The 22,862-nt window shown below is 38.5% G+C and overlaps 1 protein-coding gene across 2 annotated transcripts; it reads right to left on the bottom strand.

The window, feature by feature from the left end:
* Positions 1-168: 168 nt before the first annotated feature.
* On the bottom strand, positions 169-20,958 carry LOC138000647 (dorsal-ventral patterning tolloid-like protein 1). Of its 2 annotated transcripts, none has more exons than XM_068847207.1 (9): positions 20,880-20,958; positions 18,190-18,249; positions 17,031-17,054; positions 9,948-10,322; positions 7,890-7,907; positions 3,999-4,196; positions 3,245-3,418; positions 1,308-1,691; positions 169-595 (listed from the first exon to the last, which is right to left on the bottom strand). In XM_068847207.1, exons 2-9 carry the CDS (start codon positions 18,224-18,226, stop codon positions 477-479), a joined length of 1,329 nt encoding a protein of 442 aa, XP_068703308.1. In that variant the 5' UTR covers positions 18,227-18,249; positions 20,880-20,958; the 3' UTR covers positions 169-476. The 2 variants fall into 2 exon arrangements, with proteins under 2 accessions (XP_068703308.1, XP_068703306.1); XM_068847205.1 differs by lacking the exon at positions 20,880-20,958 and adding an exon at positions 19,489-19,636.
* Positions 20,959-22,862: the final 1,904 nt, after the last annotated feature.

Below are 22,862 nucleotides of genomic sequence, written 5' to 3'. Positions count from 1 at the left end.
CTTCCGCGTACCGCGTAGCCAGTTTCAAAGATACCGCGTAGCAACGGTTTTTTAGTAACAGTCGAAGTGGCACGATATTCTGCAGTTAAGCCAAATTTTGTTTACATTGTCGCTACCTTCAAAGGGCAGAAGTGAAAAAAACATGGCGGAAAGCCGCTTTATACGAAAGGGAAAGCAGATTTAATTGATACAGCTAAACTTATACAGAAATAAGATAACAAATACGATTGTGGGTGTACTTGGCGACTGATCGGATTATAACAATACAAACGAGCAAAAGAAAAAAAAAAACTGAATTGCACGATCAGTGTCGTACCCGAGCGAGCGGTTACGATTCTTACAGCTCCCAGAGTAACGACTTCTAGCCTGTTCGGATATACGCGCAGTATAACCACACCAGCTTTCGAGTTGCCTTCAATTCGACCTGCCTTGTCAAAAAATATATATGTATGTCCACTTGGGTAGGGAGATACTCCTCAAATTTGAACAGGAGGATAGGGTGCTGCTCCTTCAGTAAGATGGGGGTATGCTCTTCCAAACGGGCCTGGGGGGTAATGTGGTGCTTGTTGGGCAAGTGAAGAGGGCCCAGGTTTCCCTAAAAAGAAATGAATGAAAAATAGCTTAAAGCAACCAACAATCCTGTCACCAGCAAAAAAAGACACCCTGAAATTTCCTCCAAAAAGTTAACAGTTTTTTTATGATATCTCGTCTCCTTAATCTTTAAATGAAAGAATGAATGAATGTGATGTAATTAACCACTCCCATAGGGACTTTTCTGGGTCAATGTACAACACTTTGTGGGGACTTAGCCAGACTGCTTTTATTGCGCAAATGGAAGCAGTTCACAATCTTAACTGAATAACACGTATTTACACACGTGCCCCAGAACAAAATGAGTGGGAGACCACCACACCAGGGTTTACGTTCCCTACTCTTCTCGAACAGTTTTTGGGTTATTTTACGTCCCACGCAAGTGATGGGATATGAGATATTGTCCTCATCCGAGAAGACTAGAAAGTCTAACCACTTGCAGATGTAATTACAAAGGCAGCACTTTCTCCTCAGTTATTTGAAGTCCCTGAGTGTCAGTCCGGCCAGGGTATTGATGCCATCCATCTTCATTACAGGAAAAAAAAAAGAGGCAGCCTTTCTTTTTCTGGCCCAAATTCAAGCAACCTCCTTTACTTATAAAGTCACCTTGCAATGGAGGAACTGGGTGCCATCCAGGACATGTTTTCTTGAGTATTTTTAAATACTTAAGAAATTATTTAAAAATAATTTCATTTGGGTAATAGCAATTAACTCACCAGGTTCTTGGTTCATAGCTGCCATAACCTCATCGTAAGATGGAGGGGCAGAGCCTGACTGAGGAGCTGGTCCATAGTTGACAGGTGGAGGTGGTGCATAGCCTGGTGGGGGGTTAGAATAGCTTGCCCCAGGGGGTGCTCCATAACCTGGGATGGCAAGTGGGGGTGGCTGGTGCACAACAGCTTGTGATGTCACTTGTGTAGTTGTTGCCTGGGCTTGCCCATTTCTCAGGGCAGCGGTCGGTGTGGCCCGCTGTTGCAGCATGGCAAGTCTCCTCCGATACCGATACACATAGAAAATAAATAAAACAATAATGGCGGCAGTTATCAGAGTTCCAGCCACAGCACCAGCAGTTGAACGAGAGCTAACAGATGAGCCACTTGCTGTTAAAAAAAACAAGAACTGTTGTTATATACCTAGGTTTTACTCAACAAAACGAGAACTGTGATTGGTTGATTCTTGGCCTCGTTACCCTGATCAAATTCACTTGTTATACACCTAGACGTTCGCTCAACAAAACGAGCACTGTGATTGGTTGATTCTTTGTCACGTGGCCCTGATCAAATTCAAATGTATCCCGACCAGGATACAATTCCGCAGTTGTTGCCCGCTCCGCATGTTTTGCTGCGATTGTTGCAGGAAAAGTCTAAATATATAACAAAGCACTTAATGTCTGGTCCCTCGGGAAACTATTTAGTTTTGTTTTCCCTCGAGTCCTGATGTTTCCCTCGACTTCGTCTAGGGAAGCATGAGGACTCTCGGGAAAACAAAACTAACTGTTTCCCTCGGAACCATACATTAAGTGTATAATGTAACTTGACCGGGATACAATTCCCCAGTTGTTGCCTGCGTGGGATACAACAGCACTATATAATATATAACAAAACATTTAATATTTAACAAAGCGCTTAACGTCTGGATCCTCGGGAAACTCGTTAGTTTTGTTTTCCCTAAAGTCCTGATGTTTTTCTCGACGAACATTAGAACTCTTGGGAAAACAAAACCAACTGTTTCAGTGTACATTAATTCATTCATCTGCAACTGGTTTAAACTCTTGAATTGGGCGATGACAAGCCACAATTACCTCTTTTGTGATTCACGATAATTCCTTCTGTCTCTGACAAAGCATTAATTATAATTAACATGCAGACAGCATGTTAGCATGCTACTCTTAGTCTGCATTTTAGCCCTGGCCAGCACCCTGCACTTTAGACTGACCGCATCTCTGCTAGTTCGATTTTTGCTGTTGATACCTCTGCAATTGGTGCTGCTGCAGCTGCTTTTATTGCTAAGCTTGCACTACATCGTAATATGCTACACCGTAACTCCTTTTTTTACTGATACTACTTGTTGTGTCTCGCGCAATGATTCAGAATAGGTTATAACACAACGATCTTTACTTTAACAGGAAGCCATGACCCGGAGCCTACAACTCTTCTGTGTTCGTGTAACGACGTTTTCACAGACCGATTTATTTTTAGATTGAATTTCCCGCGAATGAGACTCCCACAGGAGCCCGATGACCAATTACAAGAAATTAAGCTGACGTCATAGGGTCACCGAACCGGAACTGCCTTTGTTTTTTTTACCTAATTCGCGGGAAGGGCTAGTCTAAAAATAAACCTACTTGTGAAAACGCCGTTTCACAATCGCTGTATGGAAGTTGCACGCTCCAGATGGGCTCCTGACTTTAATCAATATGGCGGTTCAATACAAAAACAGGATCAGATACATGGTATGTGCGCGCATGTAACATTAACAAGGCCGCTGGTTAACACGTGCGGCATGGCACTACTCTGGTTTCTTATAGCACTATGAAACTACCATTAATTGCCCCAAATGCTACAGCGACTGCAACTAATTGTACCAATCTGGTTGCTGCTGCAGCTGTTATTGCTACTTAAGGGTAAGAACACTTACAAGAACATGCACTTACATTCATCGTAGATGACATAACCGGCCACAAAACCCCGATAAGTTTTGAAAGCGTCAGATTTGAACCTTATCCAAATTCGTTCCTTTAATGAAGAGAAGGAGAATGGATCCACTGAACCACACATTGAGGTCCGAATGATGAGTGATGAATCAAATGTTTCATCATCATCGCCTCCTGTATACATGAGAAAAAAAAAGATACTTGAGATTCATAAGCCAATGTGGAGTTGATCTACATGTGACAGTTTTAAACACCATCTTCGTGGAATAAACATATTTATTAATGTCCGGATGGAAATCTGTTGCCAAATAAGGTTTTAAATGCCTCTTTTACAATGTAATAATAAAATAAAAAGGATAAGGGATTTATCCATGCCAGGAAATTTGTGAGGTCTTAACACCAAGTGTAAATTTAAAAAAAGCAGCTGTCTTGCAAAACACTGCATAACAGACAGCTGGCAGCCATGACCAAATGGGACTTAGATGTGTGCTGGTAAAATTAACACCCATAAATTGAGGCATAAATGGTCACCTCTGCAATCAGTGTCAAAAGGAGTTGACACCTTGTGTCTGTACAGCAGTTTTTATGCGTAAAATAACAGGACTATTTGTACCACGCTATAGATTTTCCAAAAGACCCCCTCCCGCATTCAATGTTGCATGTTTGTAGCCAAAGATCACAGGAATTACGACACAGCATTGTTTGTGGGAAGGGCTACTATCAAGGAGCTAGAAATCAAAATTAATTCTCTCACCTTTAATTTTGACTTTGTTATCCTCAAATCCTATCTCGTACTCAATATCAAAGTCCATAACAGCAATTTTGATGCCATTACCACTTCCAACCTCAATCTTCCAGTAGCAGTCTCTAACAGAAGGGCTAAGATTTGGCCAACTGGGGGAGCTGATACCTCCAGCTGAGGAATAAACGGTTTCAGTGTCTGAACAGTCATCTGCAAAGGAAACAGTGAAAAATCCAATTTTATCCTTTAATAATCGTGTAGGGATAAAACTGTTTCTCCAGGAGTGTGTTTTATATGCTCCTTTACAGTTGGAGACGTTTCTTTTATTATTTCTATGGCAGATTGATTCATTTAGATTTCTCACGACTTTTTAAAAGTATGGATTCAATCTGTAATATACTACGAACAATTTAAATAAATCGATAGAGCGGTTTTCAAATGAGTGTCGTAAAACCAAAACCATAGTAATTACTTTAACCAATCAAAAAAGACGGAGACAATCCAGTAAACCAATCAAAACTCGAAGTAATTACACGTATCCGACACAAAAGGCGGGAAAATGTGCACGCGCAAGCCACAATTGGTTTTGGTTTCACTTCTGATTGGTTGAAAAAGTGGCGCGAAAACTTTGAACCAATCACTGAGTGAAGTAGATTCAAAACCAAAGTAATGCGCTAATTACTTTCGACACTCAATTGAAAACCGCTCTAATGTGATTAATTTATAGAGCAGTTTTCAAATGACTGTCAAAAGTATTTACACGAAATCTTGCAATTCCTATGCTTAGTGATTGTTTTAAAATCTTGCGCCAGTTTATTAACCAATGAGAAGGAAGACCAAAAGCAACTGCGACCTGCACATGATTTTTCCTGGGCTTTGAGCAAGTTACATGCAATTGCTAAGAATTTGGACTGGTTCATTATTTGTTTTCTGACGCTCAATGGAAAACGGCTCTATACTGCTTAAGTTACAAAGATATTCTAACATGCTTTACAATGATGCAAGAAAATAAACCAACTTTTTAATTTTTGTAAATTACACTACATTTTATGCCAAATATGCATCTGTGCTGGTCATTAATAGAAAAACAAAGGACAAATAGAAAAATACAATAGTTAAAAATACCAAGATTCTTGCGAAAGAAAAACAACAACTTGCTAAATATCAAGAGGGGAAATAAGAAATTATATAATATATAGCAAAAAAATCTAAAAAAGGTTTAATAAATGTCATTGAGCTTGAGCAAGTTTATGTATCCACGTCATCATTAGTGATTGGGGAAAACTCGTAAGCTTGACAGGTGATGGGATCGCCATGCAAGGTCGGTGGTTTTAAATACAATAATATTTAACTTTCAATGTCCCCTCTGATAGACGCAATTTCGCGCCAAAAGATCTCCCAAAAGTCATTAACAAGCAATTATATTATCCTTGAAGGCTGCAAAGTCCATGTTCTCCCATTTGTGGTAGACCACTTCTTTGACAGAAGCTGATGGAGCTGGAAGGTTAAGAACGCACTCAACAAAGCAATGGTCTCATAGAAATAACCAAGGATGTGGAGAAAGTGCCACAACGCCATTACATGACCGTGTGATTATGAAGTCAAGTTACCAGAGATGTGTGTAGCAAAGGTCGCATATTGTTCCAGATCACATGTTTGGAGAAGCTAAGCAAACATCCTACCCTCAGCCTCCAAAGGATCCCCCATAGGGAAGTTAAAGTCTCCAGAAATGATTAACACCTCTGAACAAAAAAAAAAAACCACTCTCGACAGAAGACGTTTGTAGGAACAGTGTGCGCCTCCAAGTACGGTAGACGATACACAATGATGAACTTTGACGTACATCCATGTGCCGTAAGATTCCACTCAGTGCCTCTGCCTTCCATCGACAAAGCTTACTTTGAAATTTTCACAAAAAAGATCCCACTTCCACCACCCGATATGTAGTGGTAGTAGTAGTAAGACTTTATTTAGACACGGGAAAAAAACATCAGCTATATCTCGGTGCCAAGGTACACTTCTAAAGAAATTAACCCTTGACGCGAGAGTGGACACTATCACCCTCATTAAACCAGGTCTCTGTTAGTACACAAATATCAAGCTTCTCATCGAGAAAATGATCTGTAAAAACTTCGTGCCTCGGTGATCATGCATTGACGTTCCCAAATTTAAGAGACTTCCTAAGTGGGGAAGGTTATAAACTACGTCGGAAAGGAACAAGATTTTGGAAATCCCAAAAGGGACATCACCACGGCAAGATATCCACCTGTCCTGCAAAACATACAACCCATGGGACGCACATGATAACTAAGGGTCACTCTGGCCACGGTGGAATGACAGGCAGGCTAAACAACAGCAACAACAAAAAAGCAAAAACGGGCAAGCTAGGTTGTTGCAGTGACGAGAGCACAATAGCCTTCAACCAACGTGTCACGTAAACTCTGCATATTAAACGCTTGAAAACTCCAATAAAGTGAATCATTATTACCATATTTTAGGTCAATAAGTTAGTTCAAATTAACCAATTCTTAACCCATTGACCCCTGGGAGTAAGACTTAACACATTTTACTCTGTCTAAAGCCAGACGATTTTACTCGACAACCGGGGCATCCTAGGGCGTTTAAGGTGCCACTGGGTTAATTAAGCAGTCAAAAACTTATAATGTCCCCTGCATTAATTACACATGAAGGCCAGAGACTAATCAGTTAATTTTCTCTTATTTTAACATGTCCGTAACAGAATCAAACAATAACATACTTGCAGATAATTTAACGTTTTTTTTCCAATCAAAGACCTGGGCGACATTAGACAGTTACACTCTTCAGAATTGTTAAGTAACTAACACTCAGAGATAACGAGTGATCTGTATCGCAAGCTTAAGTCGTAATTCCATTGACTGAATCAGTTCAAACTGATACCAACGTGTTTGCTAAACGTTTCATGATAACATTTTCACAGTCAACTCTATAGCTAGACAAAGAAGTCCACTTTTTATTCAGCTGAGTTGATACGGGAAATTGACCGCTGTAGAGAACTTGAAAGCTGACATTTCGAGCGTAATTAGCTCTTCCTGAAAAAGGCGCTGCTAAAACGAGGGTTAGGGTTAGATTAACCATTTTTAAATAGCTAGCATTTGAGCTTAGACCTAATAATGGGGCCGTGAAAAAGTACTGTACAAGCTTGACTATTTGATATCTAATAAGAAGCAACTAGGTCACAGGCCATATATTAACCCACTGCTTCTTTCATCATATCAAAACTGAGTGAAAATTATTTTTGACGTATAGACAAATTTTCATTTTTCGCATCAGTACTTCAGATAGCAACATTAGAAGAAATCTACGTCGTGGAAGATTGTCATCCTCACCCCCAGCCTCACCGTTCCTGAAAGTGCTTTGACAAAGGGCTAGCTTTAAAATTTCTCCAGGGTGGTCACTTTATCATTTTAGTTGATAAACCCATTCTGTGTGTCAATTCCCCATTGATGCATCACCACTGTTTCCTTCAGTAGAACCTCAACCCTTTTATCTACCTTTCTATTAAACAGAGGTCCAATCAAACAATCGGTTATATGGCTGTGATAACAAAGGTTTAGTTTCTGTTAACGTGGTTTGAAACTCAGTGATGAAGAAATGCATCGAGACATGGTGAAACAAGTTCGACAAAATGGAAATTCTTTTAACTTGGGGAGGCGATTTAAAGCTGCAATGGAGCAAAGTCTTTAAAAAGTGCAAAGTCGTTTTAATCCGGGAGTTTGATGAACTGTATGGGAGACCAGGAGATTCGTTCCATTGGAGAGACTCCCGGATAATCCGGGAGAATTGGTATTAATTGAAAATATGTACAGTCATCGTGTACAGTCATGAAGCGAAATTTAGAGTAGAGTTTTTTCCCTCACTTACCAGGCAACGAACGTGTACCTGTTTGGAAAGTAAAACAAACAAGTCAATCAGAATTAAACTATCTTTGCATGAGTGCTGCATTTCATGTTTACTAAGTATCTGTCCATGGCCCACAGCATCAGACCCAGATTGACAAGCATACAACCATAAAAATTTGCGATACTCCACAAAAAAAATGTGTCTCTACACTATATAATGCCCTTTATTGGGAAGAGTTGTGTTTTTTTTTTAATTTTCATGCTGCTGAAGATTCCTATATTGTAGCTATATCTCAAAGGACAAATTCTGTCAATCGCTTCCAAATTATTAGCATTTTCATTATAAAAATTTAAATAAAATACTCTATATAGTAAAGCCTGCAACAGGCCTTACAGTCTGAGCTAGTAGCCAGAAAAATTGCAGTTCTAAGCTCTTGAAATGAGAGCTCCTAAAAACTGATTTGTCTACTCCATTGTTTTCAGTGTCCAATTTTGTTGAGTTTTTATTCCCATACTTTGCATGCTCTTTCCCCTATGTTTAGTCACCTTAATGCAAAACAAATGTAATAATTTAAAGTTCCGGCCTATGAAGCTTATTTTCCCTGTTTTGCAACTTTCCGTTTAAATATTTTGTGTCTGGAGTGTTGTACAGTACTTCCAAAAAATATTTCCTCACAGTGTATCCACACATTTTTAATAGCAGGCCTTTGATTTTGACCGAGTCAGTTGGGTCCTGGTAACTAACGCAGTCAATTAAAAAAAAGAAGTCAAGAATGTAATTCCATTCTGAATCGTCAGCATCCGAAGGGTAATGATCGTCCGACATTTCTATAAAGACTTAACAAAAAGCTCTAGATTTTGAACAAGACTTCCATTCTTACACTTTTGCACATTTTGTTCTGAAGAGATGAAAACAAGTTACTTCTTTGACGTCATTAGTTACCAGGACCCAACTGGCTCGGCCAAATTGTTTTTGCGAAAAAATCAAACGCCCCCTAAAACGCGTGGTACACTACGAGGGAAAAAAATGATGAACTACCCTCAGACACTAGATATTTAAAGAAAAATCATGAAAAAATAAGCGTCATAGGGACTTTATTGAACGAACAAAACAGTCAAACAAATCAATAAATTCCTAATAAAAATTAAATCAAAGCAGTGGAGGAAAATCAACTTTTTAGTGTAATGATGGGACAAAACCATTTGTCGCATGATATTGGTATTTTCAAGCCAATCAGTATTGAGCAAGGTACCACTTTCATTAATTTTGAAGATGACTATTGTTCAGTAAACATTTTGCAGATCACTGAAAACCAGTAAAACTGCAGAGCTCTCAAGTCTCACGCACTGAGCGCAAGTCTCACGCATTTCGAAGCAATCTCTCGCTCCAACGCTGACACGAGCATTTCTCACGCATTGGAACTCTTCTGGTAGGTAACAACTACCTTTTAAGCTTTCAAAGTGCTCATAAACTCTGAATTTTTTCCTTCATTGGCACTGAAGTTCGGACAATGTTCAATGTTTGCGTGCCGCCAATTTTCTTATTTCTTCAGGACTTTCAATCGTTAATATATGAAGAATAAGCCTATATGTTAGCTCAGGCTGACCATATTAACGTGTGCCCTCTTAGCATGCAAAAACCAAAATATCGGACTCGAAGGTGCATTTCCAATGATTTGAAAGGTGAAGATTTCAAAAATGTTCCGGGGGAGCATGCTCGCGGACCCCCTATAATTTCCTGGCGCCTCCGCAGGGGCGGATCCAGGATTTTTCTTAGGAGGGGCGTGTACCACTAAGGAATGGGGTGGCTGACTGGTGACGTTTTTTTCTCTTCCAGAATATCATTTGTATTAGAAACCCGCAGGGCATCTCAGGGAGGGGGGAGGGGGATCTCACTCTTTAAAAATTCAATACTTGAGAGCTCTGCAGTTCGATGCCATAAACAACAGTCCATCTCTGGGTGCCACAAGAGAAAATCTTCATGTAATAATTATTATAATCAATACTTCTTAAAAACTGTAAAATAAAATGTTATTTATTATACCCCTATAAAAACTGCATGCTGTTGTTAATTTATTACCCTGGGAATAAGAAATTGTGGAATAGTAAGCTTCAAATCCTTTTCCAATAGTAGAGCTGTCACTCCTAAACCTTAAACGCAGACATTGGTCGGGTGAATAGACATCAAACAGTTTGTCATTTAAGCTTTGGAGGTTATTAGAACAGTAACGTCCAATGGAACGTCTGGAACATTCAACAAAAATTTCCACGTAATCTTCAGCACATGATGGCATTTCTCCCTTGATATCAAACCTTAACCACTGCAGCCTTACTGCATCACCAGAAACGTTGATGTCATAATCACACAGGAGATTATTTGAGTAAGATGAACTGCGCTCGTGGGCTGGTGATGTAACTGTTCCAGAAGAACTTGTGAATATCTTACCACATGATCCTAACAAAACGCATGCAGACTATTAAATGGTTATCTATTGCAATAAAATAAACCCTTTCCCTCCTAAAACAGAGACCACTTGTGGATTTTATTTTCTCTATTGCCCGGCGATTTTACTAATTATCAATGCAGAACCCCTTTTAAAATGACAAAACGGTTAAAGGGCTTTTCTGTGCGGTCTATAATTTGTTTTGGTTTTCGGTCTTTACGCAGACTTATATGCAAAAAAAAATTATATAATATATCAATAAATACTGAGTGAAAACAGTGCAGTGAACGTTTTACTGGTCTGACTCGATTTAATGGACGTTTCGGCTGTTCAGCCTCCTTCAAACATACGTTAACAACTCAATTACTAAGAACGAGGAAAGTAACATCAGTACCAGTCTCTATCAAATATAGCTAGCCAACCTGAGACGTTTAATCAGTATTTTTTTACTTTATTTTCGCCTGATTAATCTTCCTTTGGGACCCTTGATGTTATGCCTACCAATTCGATGTCTGGTGCTACGGTAGCCTCTATTTTGCTGTCTGTTCCTGAAGCAAAATTATTGTTACGTGGCCTAAATACCGACAAAGCCTATGACCGTCATGGGCTTCCTACTCGCGTTCTGGTTGAATGTGCCTCAGAAGTTGCTCCGTCAGTCACTAAGCTTTTTAACAAATCACTTTCACGAGGTGTCCTACCTAAATTGTGGAAAGAGGCATTGGTTATACCTGTGCACACGAAAGAAGACAAAGAACTAGTCGAAAATTACAGTACTTGAGAGATGTATTTTCAACAGATTAATTAATCACTTAAGCAGTTCCTTATCTTATGGGCAACACGGATTTATGAATGGGGTGTTCGACAGTGACTCAGATGCTCTGTTTTCCTCATAAAATAGGTCAGGCCCTGGATAACTCACATCAGTGCGATATTGTTTACCTTGACTTGTCAAAAGCATTTGATACGGTTCCCATTGTCGTCTACTTCAAAAACTTGCGCCTGCTGGTATTAATGGCTACTTGTTCCAGTGGTTTGCAGATTATCTCACAAACAGGACCCAGAAAGTATTAATTAAGGGTGCAACATCCTCATCGCTGCCAGTCCTCTCTGGAGTTCCCCAGTGAAGTGTTCTGGGGCCATTACTCTTCTTATGGTATATAAATGACCTGCCCAACGAGTTATCTACTTCTACTCTGGCTTTTCTTTTTGCTGATGACAAAATTGGCCCGCATCATCCATATCTCAATTTCAGCAAGATATTGAAAAAGTCTTTGATTGGTCTACTAATTGGCGTAGAACTTTAACTGCGGAAAATGTGAATTTTTCCGGGTATCACGGAAGAAAACTCCATTTCAGTGTTCCTATCGTATTGGGAATCATGTCATCTCACAGCCTGATACTCAAAAAGACCTTGGCATTGTTTTTAACCACAATTTGGAACTCCCACATTTCTTCCTTATGGTCTAAAGCTAACAAACTTTTAGGCTTTCTTTACACAACATCTCGTTCGTGTTTTTATTCAGCAGTCAAACGTTCTTCTCTCTATCTAAGTTTGGTACGATCTCATCTTGGGTACGCTAGTGAAGTATGGTCACCTCTGCATATCGGTGGACTCCGTACAATTGAGCAACAAAATATATTTTACGATACCCGGACGCCCTAATTCCTTATAAAGAAAGACTCATCAAATTGAACCTTCTGCCTGTGTCATATTGGCATGAAATTAGAGATCTCGTATTTTCCTTAAGGCTATTAATGGCATATATAATATAGAAATTTCTGAATTTTTTCAACCAAGAGTTGAGCACCGGGCTATCACGCGGGAGGTCGTGAGTTCAACTCCGGCTGGACCAACACTCAGGGTCTTTAAATAACTGAGGAGAAAGTGCTGCATTTGTAATTACATCTGCAAATGGTTAGACTCTCTAGTCTTCTCGGATAAGGCCATCCTCCTTTTTTCTTTCGTTTTTAACCGTCGAATGCGTTTCCTGATATTGGGTCGGTCGGATTGGAAAAAAAAAACCTAAAAACAAATCATAAGCATTTTCGGAATCGGAGGCCTGGTACCCCAGCACCATAGCTGTGAAGCCAGGAAAACAACAAGACGTGAACATAAAATCGATATGGCGGAAAAGTTGGTGGATGTTGTTGCAAAATTAAGACAGCGTGGGAAAGAGGATCAACCACCGAAACTCCTATGCGACATAAAAAGTGGCTTAAAAACGTCGTTACCAATTTTTTTTTCTTTTTTGGAAAATGCCAAAAATTTGAGTCGGTCGAACGACGCTAAACGGAGAAAAAAAAGGGGATGACCTAAGGACGATAAACCGTAGAGTTGTTTTTAGTGTCTATAGCTCTTATTACTTAAGTAATACCGCGTTTATATAGAGCGGTTTTCAATTGAGTGTCGAATGTAATTAGTGAATTGTTTTGGTTTATGATTACTTCACTCAGTGATTGGTTCAAAGTTCTCGCGCCACTTTTTCAACCAATCAGAAGTGAAACCAAAACCAATCGTGGCTCGCGCGTGCACATTTTCCCGCGCTTTGTGTCGGCTACGTGTAATTACTTCGAGTTTTGATTGGTTCTCCGGATTTTCTCGGTCCTTTTTGATTGGAGAAAGTGATTACTTTGGTTTTGGTTTTACGATACTCAATTGAAACTCGCTCCTATTAGATTTTTTGGACTTTTACTGTAATATCTTATAATCATATCATTGTCATTTCTATTATTACTTTCAATTATTACTCATTATTTACTGTCATCTTTTAAAGTGCCCCTGTGACCAAAAATCAATTCATATTTTTCTTTGGATTTCAAAACTATGTTAACAAAACACTAAGTGACCCACGTTTTAAGCCTTGATTTCAAAAAGACACCCCTTTATTTTAACTGTAATTTTCCTATTTAATGGTCCGCCATTACTAACATTATGTTCTTGAGAGAGCTGGATCGAGGAGAAAATGACGTCAAAGGCTCACTAGTTTAAGAATGCAAGACGTGTGTACGCCGCAGAATTAATATGCAGCACGGGGGTTTTGGGCTTTCAGACTTTTAAACTCACGCTTTGCATATATAATAAGCTGCGTTCACACGCTGAAATTTTAAGCTAGTGAGCCTCTGACGTCACTTTTCCCTGGATCCAACCGTCTGAGGTCCAATCGGTCAGTTTTGAACGTGAGTAATGGCGGACCGTGAAATCCAAAACTTACACTCAAAGTAAACGGCCTTTGGATAAAAATCAAAGCTCAAAATTTTGCCAGTCAGGTGTTAAGCAAACAAACTTTCAAAATCTGAAGGAAAAAAGGAAGTGGTTTTTTTGATCACAGGGGCACTTTAAGGGCCTTCACCTAGTTGGAGCGTGCTCTGTTGTGATTATCCCTCAATGAGCTTTTTTTTTTCAATTATTTTAACTTTTATCCTATTTTGTCATTACCTTTGTTATTGTTTTGTATTGACCAATCCTTTTGTAGTCAGTGAAAGTTTAATAAATAAATAAATAAATAAACTATTCACAGTAGTTGTGTGCAACTGAGATAGCGGCTTTTACTTGATTAAAAAATGTAGAAAGGTATAAATCTCTAGCAAGATAACAGTTGTATAAGAAAAAACAATTGACAAAAGTTACGTAACAAGTTAAACGTAACACATTCCCCAACGAAGCCTATCCACGAAAAAGTAATCACATAACAAATGAAGCTATTGACGAGTTCACGCTCTTGACTGCATCATGGGTAATCAGGGCAAGATGGAGAGAAATTCAAAGGTTTGTAAGGAAGTTCAAAATGATGAAAAGTATTCATGATACGCAATTTTGGGTTTTTTAATTTTCCAAAACAGAAAATATGCGGTCAAAGGTGTGGCAGAATAAAAATGGAGAGAATGGCTATTGTAGAAATTATTTTATTAAACTTGACCTTATTTGTTTGGTTTAAAAAGGCAAAAGTCTATAAAGTGTAGCCATGTACAGTGTATTTTGCTTTGAATTTCCCGTCATGTTGCCCTGATTACCCATGATGTACTCAAGACGTCTACAGTGTATTTTTTAAAAACTAATAAATAAAACGGAGCTGGACAATTAAGTAACAATTCATTTACCAAGCAAGAATATGCAAAAAAAAGTCTAATTTATAGTTGCATGCTGTAATTAATATGATTTTTGGAGCGAAATTCACGCCTTTTGTTAAGGCCAAGCGGATGAATGAATTGTTACTTTTTGCATTTCTTAATTAAGTTGCTTATAAAGGCCAGTACCTCAGTTACACAAAACCGCTGTGAATAGTTTTAAATTTTTAACGTATGTTTGAACAAGGCTGAACAGCCGTAACGTCCATTACATCAACTGAGTAGGACCAGTAAAGAAGTTCACCCCACTGTTTTCACTCAGTATTTACCTACTGTAACATGTATAAATTTACGTGGTGGTTACAACAAGCTTTTTATCCTGCCTACATACAGGATGTATGATATATACTCTTCGTAGAATATAATATACATATATATATGTATATATTTCATGTCCAAATTGAGCACTCTACTGGGATGAGTCATTGCCGCTAGCAATTGCGCATGCTCACTAGCTGGCTAGTTTGAGCACTCTGGCATGGCTTAGATGTACCACATGTGTGGGACATTTGGGGTGGCTTTATATATATATTACATTGTTTAGGGGCCCTCTCTGAGGACCTTGTTATGACATTGACCCGCACATTCACTCAGAGGCCCTCAATGGGGAGTTTGTTACGTAATAACACGATTTATCTAATTAGTCTGTTTGTTCCTTTTTATCAATTGTTTTTTGTTTTGCCTAGCTTGTAATTAAGACTTTTCTTTTGTTACATAACCTTAATTTCCATTTTTTGTGTACTATATAAAAGCCTGTAACTCTGCCACTCACAACCATTGTATATAGCTTTTTTAATTTTTAACTTTTAAACTATCCTGAAGAAGGCCGAAGGCCGAAACGTCGATTAAACGCTGGAACTGTCAAGAGTTTGTCTCTTCGTCGTTTTATTTATTATACCTATCTACAGATTTACGGAGAGACACGTATCCTCTGGATCCTCTTACTGGGAGTTCATCGTTGGGTAAACTGCTTTTATTCTCACTATATATATATATATATATGTATATATATATATATATATATATATAGACTTGTGTGAAGTCATATATATATATAATTTCTTTCTTTGAGTAGAACGTATTTCGTAGAGTGCTCAACTCAATTGATTGAGGAGCAATAACTATGACTTCACACAAGTTTAGGTTTCATGAGTAACCATTTTAATGCTACAGAACTGTTTCGTATGGTACCTGATTACCACACTCATCTGGCAATTTTTAATGACTGAACGTTAAAAATTGTTAAAAAGGTCCCAAGATTGAGCACTTGGCATGGCTTAGATGTACCACATGTGTGGGACATTTGGGGTGGCTTTATATAAGCTTCACCTCCATCCCAGACATCAGCACTGCACTGATGAGGCCCAGAAGGCCGAAACAGTGCTGTTTGCAGTTATATATATATATATATATATATATATATATATATATATATAAATGAAATTAGTGAAGGAACCAAGGACGGACAACGTCCAGTAGTTGTCATCTGGTTTCCTTTGCTGTGAATTGACAGTCATTTAAAATTCTTGTTTCGTCTTGTAAATCCAAAGAGCATCTGACTTTGATCACATTATTATCATTTATCACTCTAAATACAATTAAAGTTTTGTAACATTCACCACAATTCTATTGCCTAAGTTTGCGTTTAACACTTGATTGCATGGGCCAAGCTGAGACGTTACCCAAAGTTTTAAGGTGATCACCAATTGACAGAATGGGTAGAATATATTCCAAGCATTGAAACTCCCTCTCTGAATAGTTTTAAACAATATATTATTAGGTCTCTTTTTGTTCCTTGAGCTTTATAATAATTATTCATACAATGTATCATATCATCATCATGGGTGATGTTAACAGACATGCTGCCCTTTTCTCCTGAAAACCCCAGTGGAATGCATGGGCGCTTTTGAAAGATATGCCCAGTTCTAACACATGCATACCCACCATGCCCACCAACACATTGGTTGACTGTTGGTTGACTGTTGACCGCCGTATTGGTGGGCATGTTGGCCAACATGTTACTCGGAAATGGATTTATTACCCTTACGCTCTTTATTGCAAGCCCTCCCCTGACAGAGCAAAGACTGAATGCATTTTAGAGGACCTCACAGAGGGGGTCCTTGCATGTTCCCTGGATCCCTTAATATTTGCTTGTGTTCCCTTGTTCCCAACTTGCCTTCAAACTTGTTCCCAGCTTTTTGATCCCTAAAATTGTTTGAAATTTTTGTTTCTTTGTTCCCTAAAATATTTTGACATTGTTTCCTAGCTTGTTCCCAGCCAGTTCAAATTAGCCATGGTCCCTTGTTCCCCATAATTAAAATAAAAAAGGATCGTGATACTTCAAGATTCTGAGCAAAAGAGTTCTTAAAAGTGAAGCCACTGGCTTTTTAACACTTTTCCATTATTCAAATGGAGTGAACAATTCAACAGTACACAGAGTTACAGTTTTAAATGTACCTGCACAACAAACGTTTGCTTATAAAATATATTAGCAATAATAAATCAGGTCATGTGATAATACCAATGGCAACATTAAACATTTCTCTAAGAGGAGACAAATTTCAATGACGTTTTTGTGTCAAAAGCAGTCTTACCTACAACTTCCAAAAAGGATAGAGCTGAAAAACAAAAAGAAAAGCAAAGCTATTCCATAGTAGAAGTACAGGTGTATAGGACAGTATAATCATACTGCAGCTACATATATACACAGTGTAGCCTGTTATCTACTGGTGTTTAGTTTTTTTGACAACTTTCCTAAGTAGGGTCACAAGTCATCAAATCTTGAATTATAAATGGCTACCAAGACCGGCGTTTCTAAAACGAGGGTAAGGGTAAGACCAAGGGTGAGGGTAAGGGTAAGGATACGAATACAGAAAGTTAACTAAAATGCATAAAAGCTAACCTTAAACTTTTGTTCAGGCCTATAATTAGGCCTAAGGTTAGCTTTTATGCATGTTTAGGATACTTTTTGTATTCATATCCTTACCCTTACCCTCACGCTTGGTCTTACCCTTACGCTTGTTTTAGAAACGCCACTACCAAGACTGTTAATTAAGAGCTTAATCAAGAAGAGCGACAGAATTTTAAATAGATCAAGATGCATGATCATGAATACAAACCAGCTTGAGTGAAGTTTGGTAAGAGTCGGTAGGTATTTTTTGCAGGTTGCAGGTTGAAATTTAATTATACTTTGATAGACTTACCGTGACTGTTACATTGAATAGCTAACCTTAGGCCTAATTAGGCCTAAAGAAAAGTTTTTAGGCCTAAGGTTAGCTATTCATGTAACAGTCACGGAAAGTCTATTGAGTTATAATTAAATTTCAACTTGCAACGTCCTGCAACCTGCAACCTGCAAAAAATACCTGCCGGGTAAGAGTTGGAGTTATGTGATTGCATTATTTATTTTAGAACAAGTAGTTAGATGAGCAGCTGTAGTATTGTACAAAATGGGGCTTAATTTTCTCATAACGTCACACGCTCAGTCAGAATAAAATAGGGCAGGTACAAAAGTTGGACTGGATCAACTTGGATCGCTCACCTCAGATCGAGCAAAAACGATTTTGTAAGCCACAACTATTTGACGTTTGCAAAGATTTCTCAAGGCCTTATCATTTTTTTCACGTCAATACCAGTTGATCCGGTCTAACTTTTGTACCTGCCTGAATAAAATAATTTATACTTCCCAAGAGAGTTGCAGTGATCAAGTTTGTAAAACATAATTTAAGCAATATTTTAAAAATAAGGTATTACCTGCGATGAGCTGAAGAAATCTTGGAGTTTGTTTCATGTCAAAGGGAAAAAACTGTTTATCTGTCAATTAAAATAATAATAATTGTTTCTGCTACGTGCACTGTCAAGTAACCCATTTTATTTCAATCTGATTTGCATTCAAATCAATGAAATACATGTAGTCTAAATTGTGACTTCCATATTATTACATACTTTAATAGAAAGCGATAATCTTAGAGATTATCAATTATGTAGTAAATTGTTACCACTCACTGGCACATATTTTGCGATCCCTGACATGGAAAGCTAATGCATAAAGGCCAGCTTAAAAGTGATTTTTTCATCAACCCTAAACACCCCAGATAGGTCTTTGTTAGAAAATAACCAGCCAGAAACTGAATGACGTAGAAACAAAAAGATTAACAGCACTTAGGAATATGCCAATCTATACTGAAAAGGGAATAATTCGCAGACTGGAATCTTAATTAATATACATGTATAGACACCACACTAACCAGTAATGTCAAATTACTGTTATATACAGTTACTGTAATAGCTAGGATGGCCAAAGAGGGTCACAGTCCAGTTTTAATTTTCACGGTCCAGTTTTAATTCTTCACAGTCCAGTTTTAATTAATTTGTGAGTAATCACCAGTCCTCTCACAGGTCACAGGTCTTTGTTTTACCAATAGCAGTTCCATCTGATATTTACACCTGAGTCCAAGAACACTTCAGGGCTTAGATAGTGGCGAAAATGGAAAGAGAAAGCTAGGTTTTTTGTAGTCTTGGTGCACTGGACATATTCAAAAAGGAGTAGACAAAAGGAGACACGTTTAGACAAAAAAAATCACTGTTTTGGCATTAGCTCCCACCCCAAAATGGACTCTTTTAACAACAAAAGTCACTTTGGTATCTAAGGTCCACTGTTTGGCTCCTGCATTTAATTTAAGCAGGATATCAACAGAGTGGCAGAGGTGGGGACGATGGTGATGATGATGGGTGGAAACAGCAAGTTGTTAAAAAGGAGAGTTGTAATAATTTTTTGGAATTCAATGGCCATGCCATCTGGTCCGTGACCATATCTACCATCGCAGTGTGTTGGAGGACCAACATGCAGGGGCGGATCCATACCAGTTTCTCCAAATTTAACGATAATCAGTCAGAAACACGGTAAAAGGGAGTTTGGAGATTTAAAATCCGAAAAATTCCCAGGGGAGCATGCCCCATGATCTCCCTAGAAACGTTTTCATTGTTTTGGAAACTGGTCATTATTTATTCTAGATCTGCCCCTGAAGTGGAAAATAATTTAAAGCCACTTGCCCTGTGGATTGCCAATGTCAACAGCAAAATACAAAGAAAAGTTTGACCACTGGAAAGATGATTCCAGCCATTGAGATTTTCAGCCTAATGCAGAAGCAGGTTCGATCAAATCATCAGATTGCTGAGATGCATGAAGCACACCCTTGACACAGCTATAAAAGAACACACGTCAAGCAACTTATTTTGCAATCTGAGAATGTTTGTTGCAACAAAATTACAAGAAAAAGTTGCCAGAAAAATTGCTGAGTATAACAGCACTTTTAACCTGGCATGCATTCACTCCCCAGGTGCCACAGGACCCTAACAGTTGAGGAGTAAAGTCGTCTGGCACTAGACAGAGTAAAATCTGTTATTAGTCTCACTCCTTGGAGTCAAAGGGGTTAATGTAGGGGACATGGGTTAAGATCTGGTAACTAGAAGAAATTTTGAAATTCTTATGTGACTGCTAAAGAAATGAGCCTGGTTGTTCAAAAGCCGAAGAACGCTAATTATCCCAGATTAAGAATTAACCAAGGAGTTGTGAAATGTTGTTCAATTCTGATATAAATGGCAAAACTTCAAATTAGAAGAAATCAATCTTGAAAAACAAAAATAAGAAAAAGAAAGTTTTACCAAAAAGTTAAAAACACGAAACGCTAATCCTGGATTAAGTTAAACAGCCTTCGAACAACTGTGCCCTGGTTATTTTAACAACAACTATTCAATAAAGTGAACGTGGCTATAGTGAGGTACATTTACAGAGTAGTGAAGTGGCAAGGTAAATATCCACCATTATTATATACTAAAACAGTAGATAGCATTGAAGTTGCACGCCGACACCTCAGTGTCGGTGGCTAGCGTTGGATATTTACCTCGCGGCTTTGCGACTCGGTAAATATCCACCGCTAGCCACCACCACTTCGGTGAATAGTTGTTAACTAGCCATGGACACTGTGGTGAATATTTGCTTTACTATATATACTAAAAAACAGCAAGATAAGATAGCACCAAAATAATTGATTTCACCTCATCGATCCTACAACAATTCAATATTTTCAGAGGCAAATCCAGTGTGAGTTGCTCAGAGTTGAATAGCAAGGCTATTCGAAGTTTGAGTAGCCAATCAGAGTGCCCCTTCAACGCTATCCATGCTGTTTTAGTATATACCAAATACATGTAAGCGTATGTGTACCTGAGTGACAGTTCAAATATTTAACAGTTCCTTCAGGCCTAATTACTATCCCAGTTTAAACATTAATTATACTTAGATTGGCATTGCCAGACTGCTGGTGCAAGTGTGGTATGTCAGAGTATTTTAAAATACAATTCATGCTAACTGCTTGAAATTTTGTCACTAGGTAGTAAACATAGTAACTTAAGCTTAACTGTGGAATACCCTAGCTACCACTTACGTAATTACGTATTCTTCAAAGAACAGCAGTCGAATGCTAACAAAAGTGGCAGGGTATAATTTAAGCAGTTACTACAAATAAAATCCACCTGTGAATGACAAATAATATTTGCTATTTGTTATAACACAAACTTCTTAAGCACAAGTTTGATGATGATCAAGCACTTTTACATGTAAACATAAGAATGCCACGAAGAGCGAGGTTAAAAATAGCCGAGTGTAGTTCTACCAGAAAGATAACTCGTCATTTTGCGTGATAAATATGTCTTAATTTATATGCATAATTATAAACTGATATAAATTAAGCTAGATCCAGCGAAAGGGAATTTCTTTGAGGCCTCATTGGAGCGGACGCTATATTGCATAACCTCGACGCAATCTTGTGTAGCCATGGTCCTTGCATAAATGTCTGCAATCTGCAGCATAGTTTAGGGCTGTCTGAGCGGATGTATCTTTGACCTGCGATCAGATGTTTCGTCCGTAACACTCTACAGGGAGGCATGATGGCCCCTTCACCCTTGGCAACCTCGCTCCAAGGCTTCGTCACGGGACAGCCATACTGGACAAAAGCGGTCGAGATACATTTTACTGGTTGAGAAATCATTTGGACGGTCGAGAAACATTTTCGGAGGTCGAGAAATACTTTCGACAATTTAAGAACATTCTCTCAGGGAAGAGGAAGATGCGTTTGAAAAATAAGAGCGGGTAGGAGGAGAGGGGGGGGGGACCCTCCTCGTCCGCTTTTCTTCCTGCTGCACTTCCAGTATAAATAAATGCATAAATAGGTAAACAAGAGGCTACGGGCAGCCTACACTTTGTTTGAAGGAATTTTAGCCGATTGACTTTAAAATTCACCGTATTTCAAGAACTTTTTGTGTTAGAATATCTTGCTTAATATCCAGTTCAATTCCGTAGTCCGAAGTCCAAAGTCCACATTCTGTAACCCAAGCACATGGTTAAGTGCGATCGTAGAATAGTTGATTTAAAACTGTTGTTGACGGCGTTGACTCCAATCAAAACCAGTAAACAGATGCTTTACAGGTTCATACGATGGTATTAACAATACCGGGAGAACTATAAAATTATATAATTAGCCCGGTAAAATATGTTACCGAGTCATACGATGGCCGGTTATGTACCAGTCAAATTGAAGCTTCAACATCCCCCCCTCCCGGGCATACCCCAGACATTTGACTCCTTTTCCTGCCCAGGGGGAGGGAATTTGATCATCTTAGTCTTCTCGGGGGCGGGGCATTTGATCACCACTCATAGTGGGTGGGAAATTTGATCACTAGCCACGATTTCACGTTACGTTTCCAGTTGGGTTGATAAATCATGGCGAAGACAAACTTAGATACATTCAAAGCTAAAGATTGCACATTCGTGACGGATTGGTTGAAAAGCGAAGGCATACACAAACTTTGTTTCGTATTTGAAAGTATTAAGAACCAATTTATATTATCTTTGAATATATAAATATATTAAATTGTATTTAAAATATATACAATAATTCAATACAATACCGACGTCGCCGGATACGATTTATAGAGGTCAATTGCTTTGACTTTGGTGTATGTACGAATATATTAGGGACCTTCAGATTCTAGGACGAGAACGACTACGAGTACCAAATTTTCTCCTAGAAAAACATTGAGCGCGCGCAAACCAGCGTCATTTTGGCGGGGAAAACGTGTTACCGTCGTCATTTTAGTACGAGGTTTTGCAAAAATGTCGTCGTGTCAAAACAAGTCAACAACACGGTAGCAGTTTTGGCATTTTTCGATCAGCAAAAAGGCCCAGGTAACAGCAATAAGAATAACTGAGAAACCTATACTGCTAACAAAGAGTAAGATTAATCGTACGGGCTATAAATCTTCTTAGTATTTTCGCTAAAAACAAACATTCAAAACTCGTACTCGTTCTCGTCCTCGTCCTAGAATCTGAAGGTCCCTATTAATAAATTTGCGACGATTGATATGTACGT

Source organism: Montipora foliosa, chromosome 4 (assembly GCF_036669935.1).
Source record: "Montipora foliosa isolate CH-2021 chromosome 4, ASM3666993v2, whole genome shotgun sequence".
Taxonomy (NCBI): domain Eukaryota; kingdom Metazoa; phylum Cnidaria; class Anthozoa; order Scleractinia; family Acroporidae; genus Montipora; species Montipora foliosa.
The sequence above is the reverse complement of the archived record's forward strand: the minus strand, read 5'-3'. Positions and strand labels throughout refer to the sequence as shown.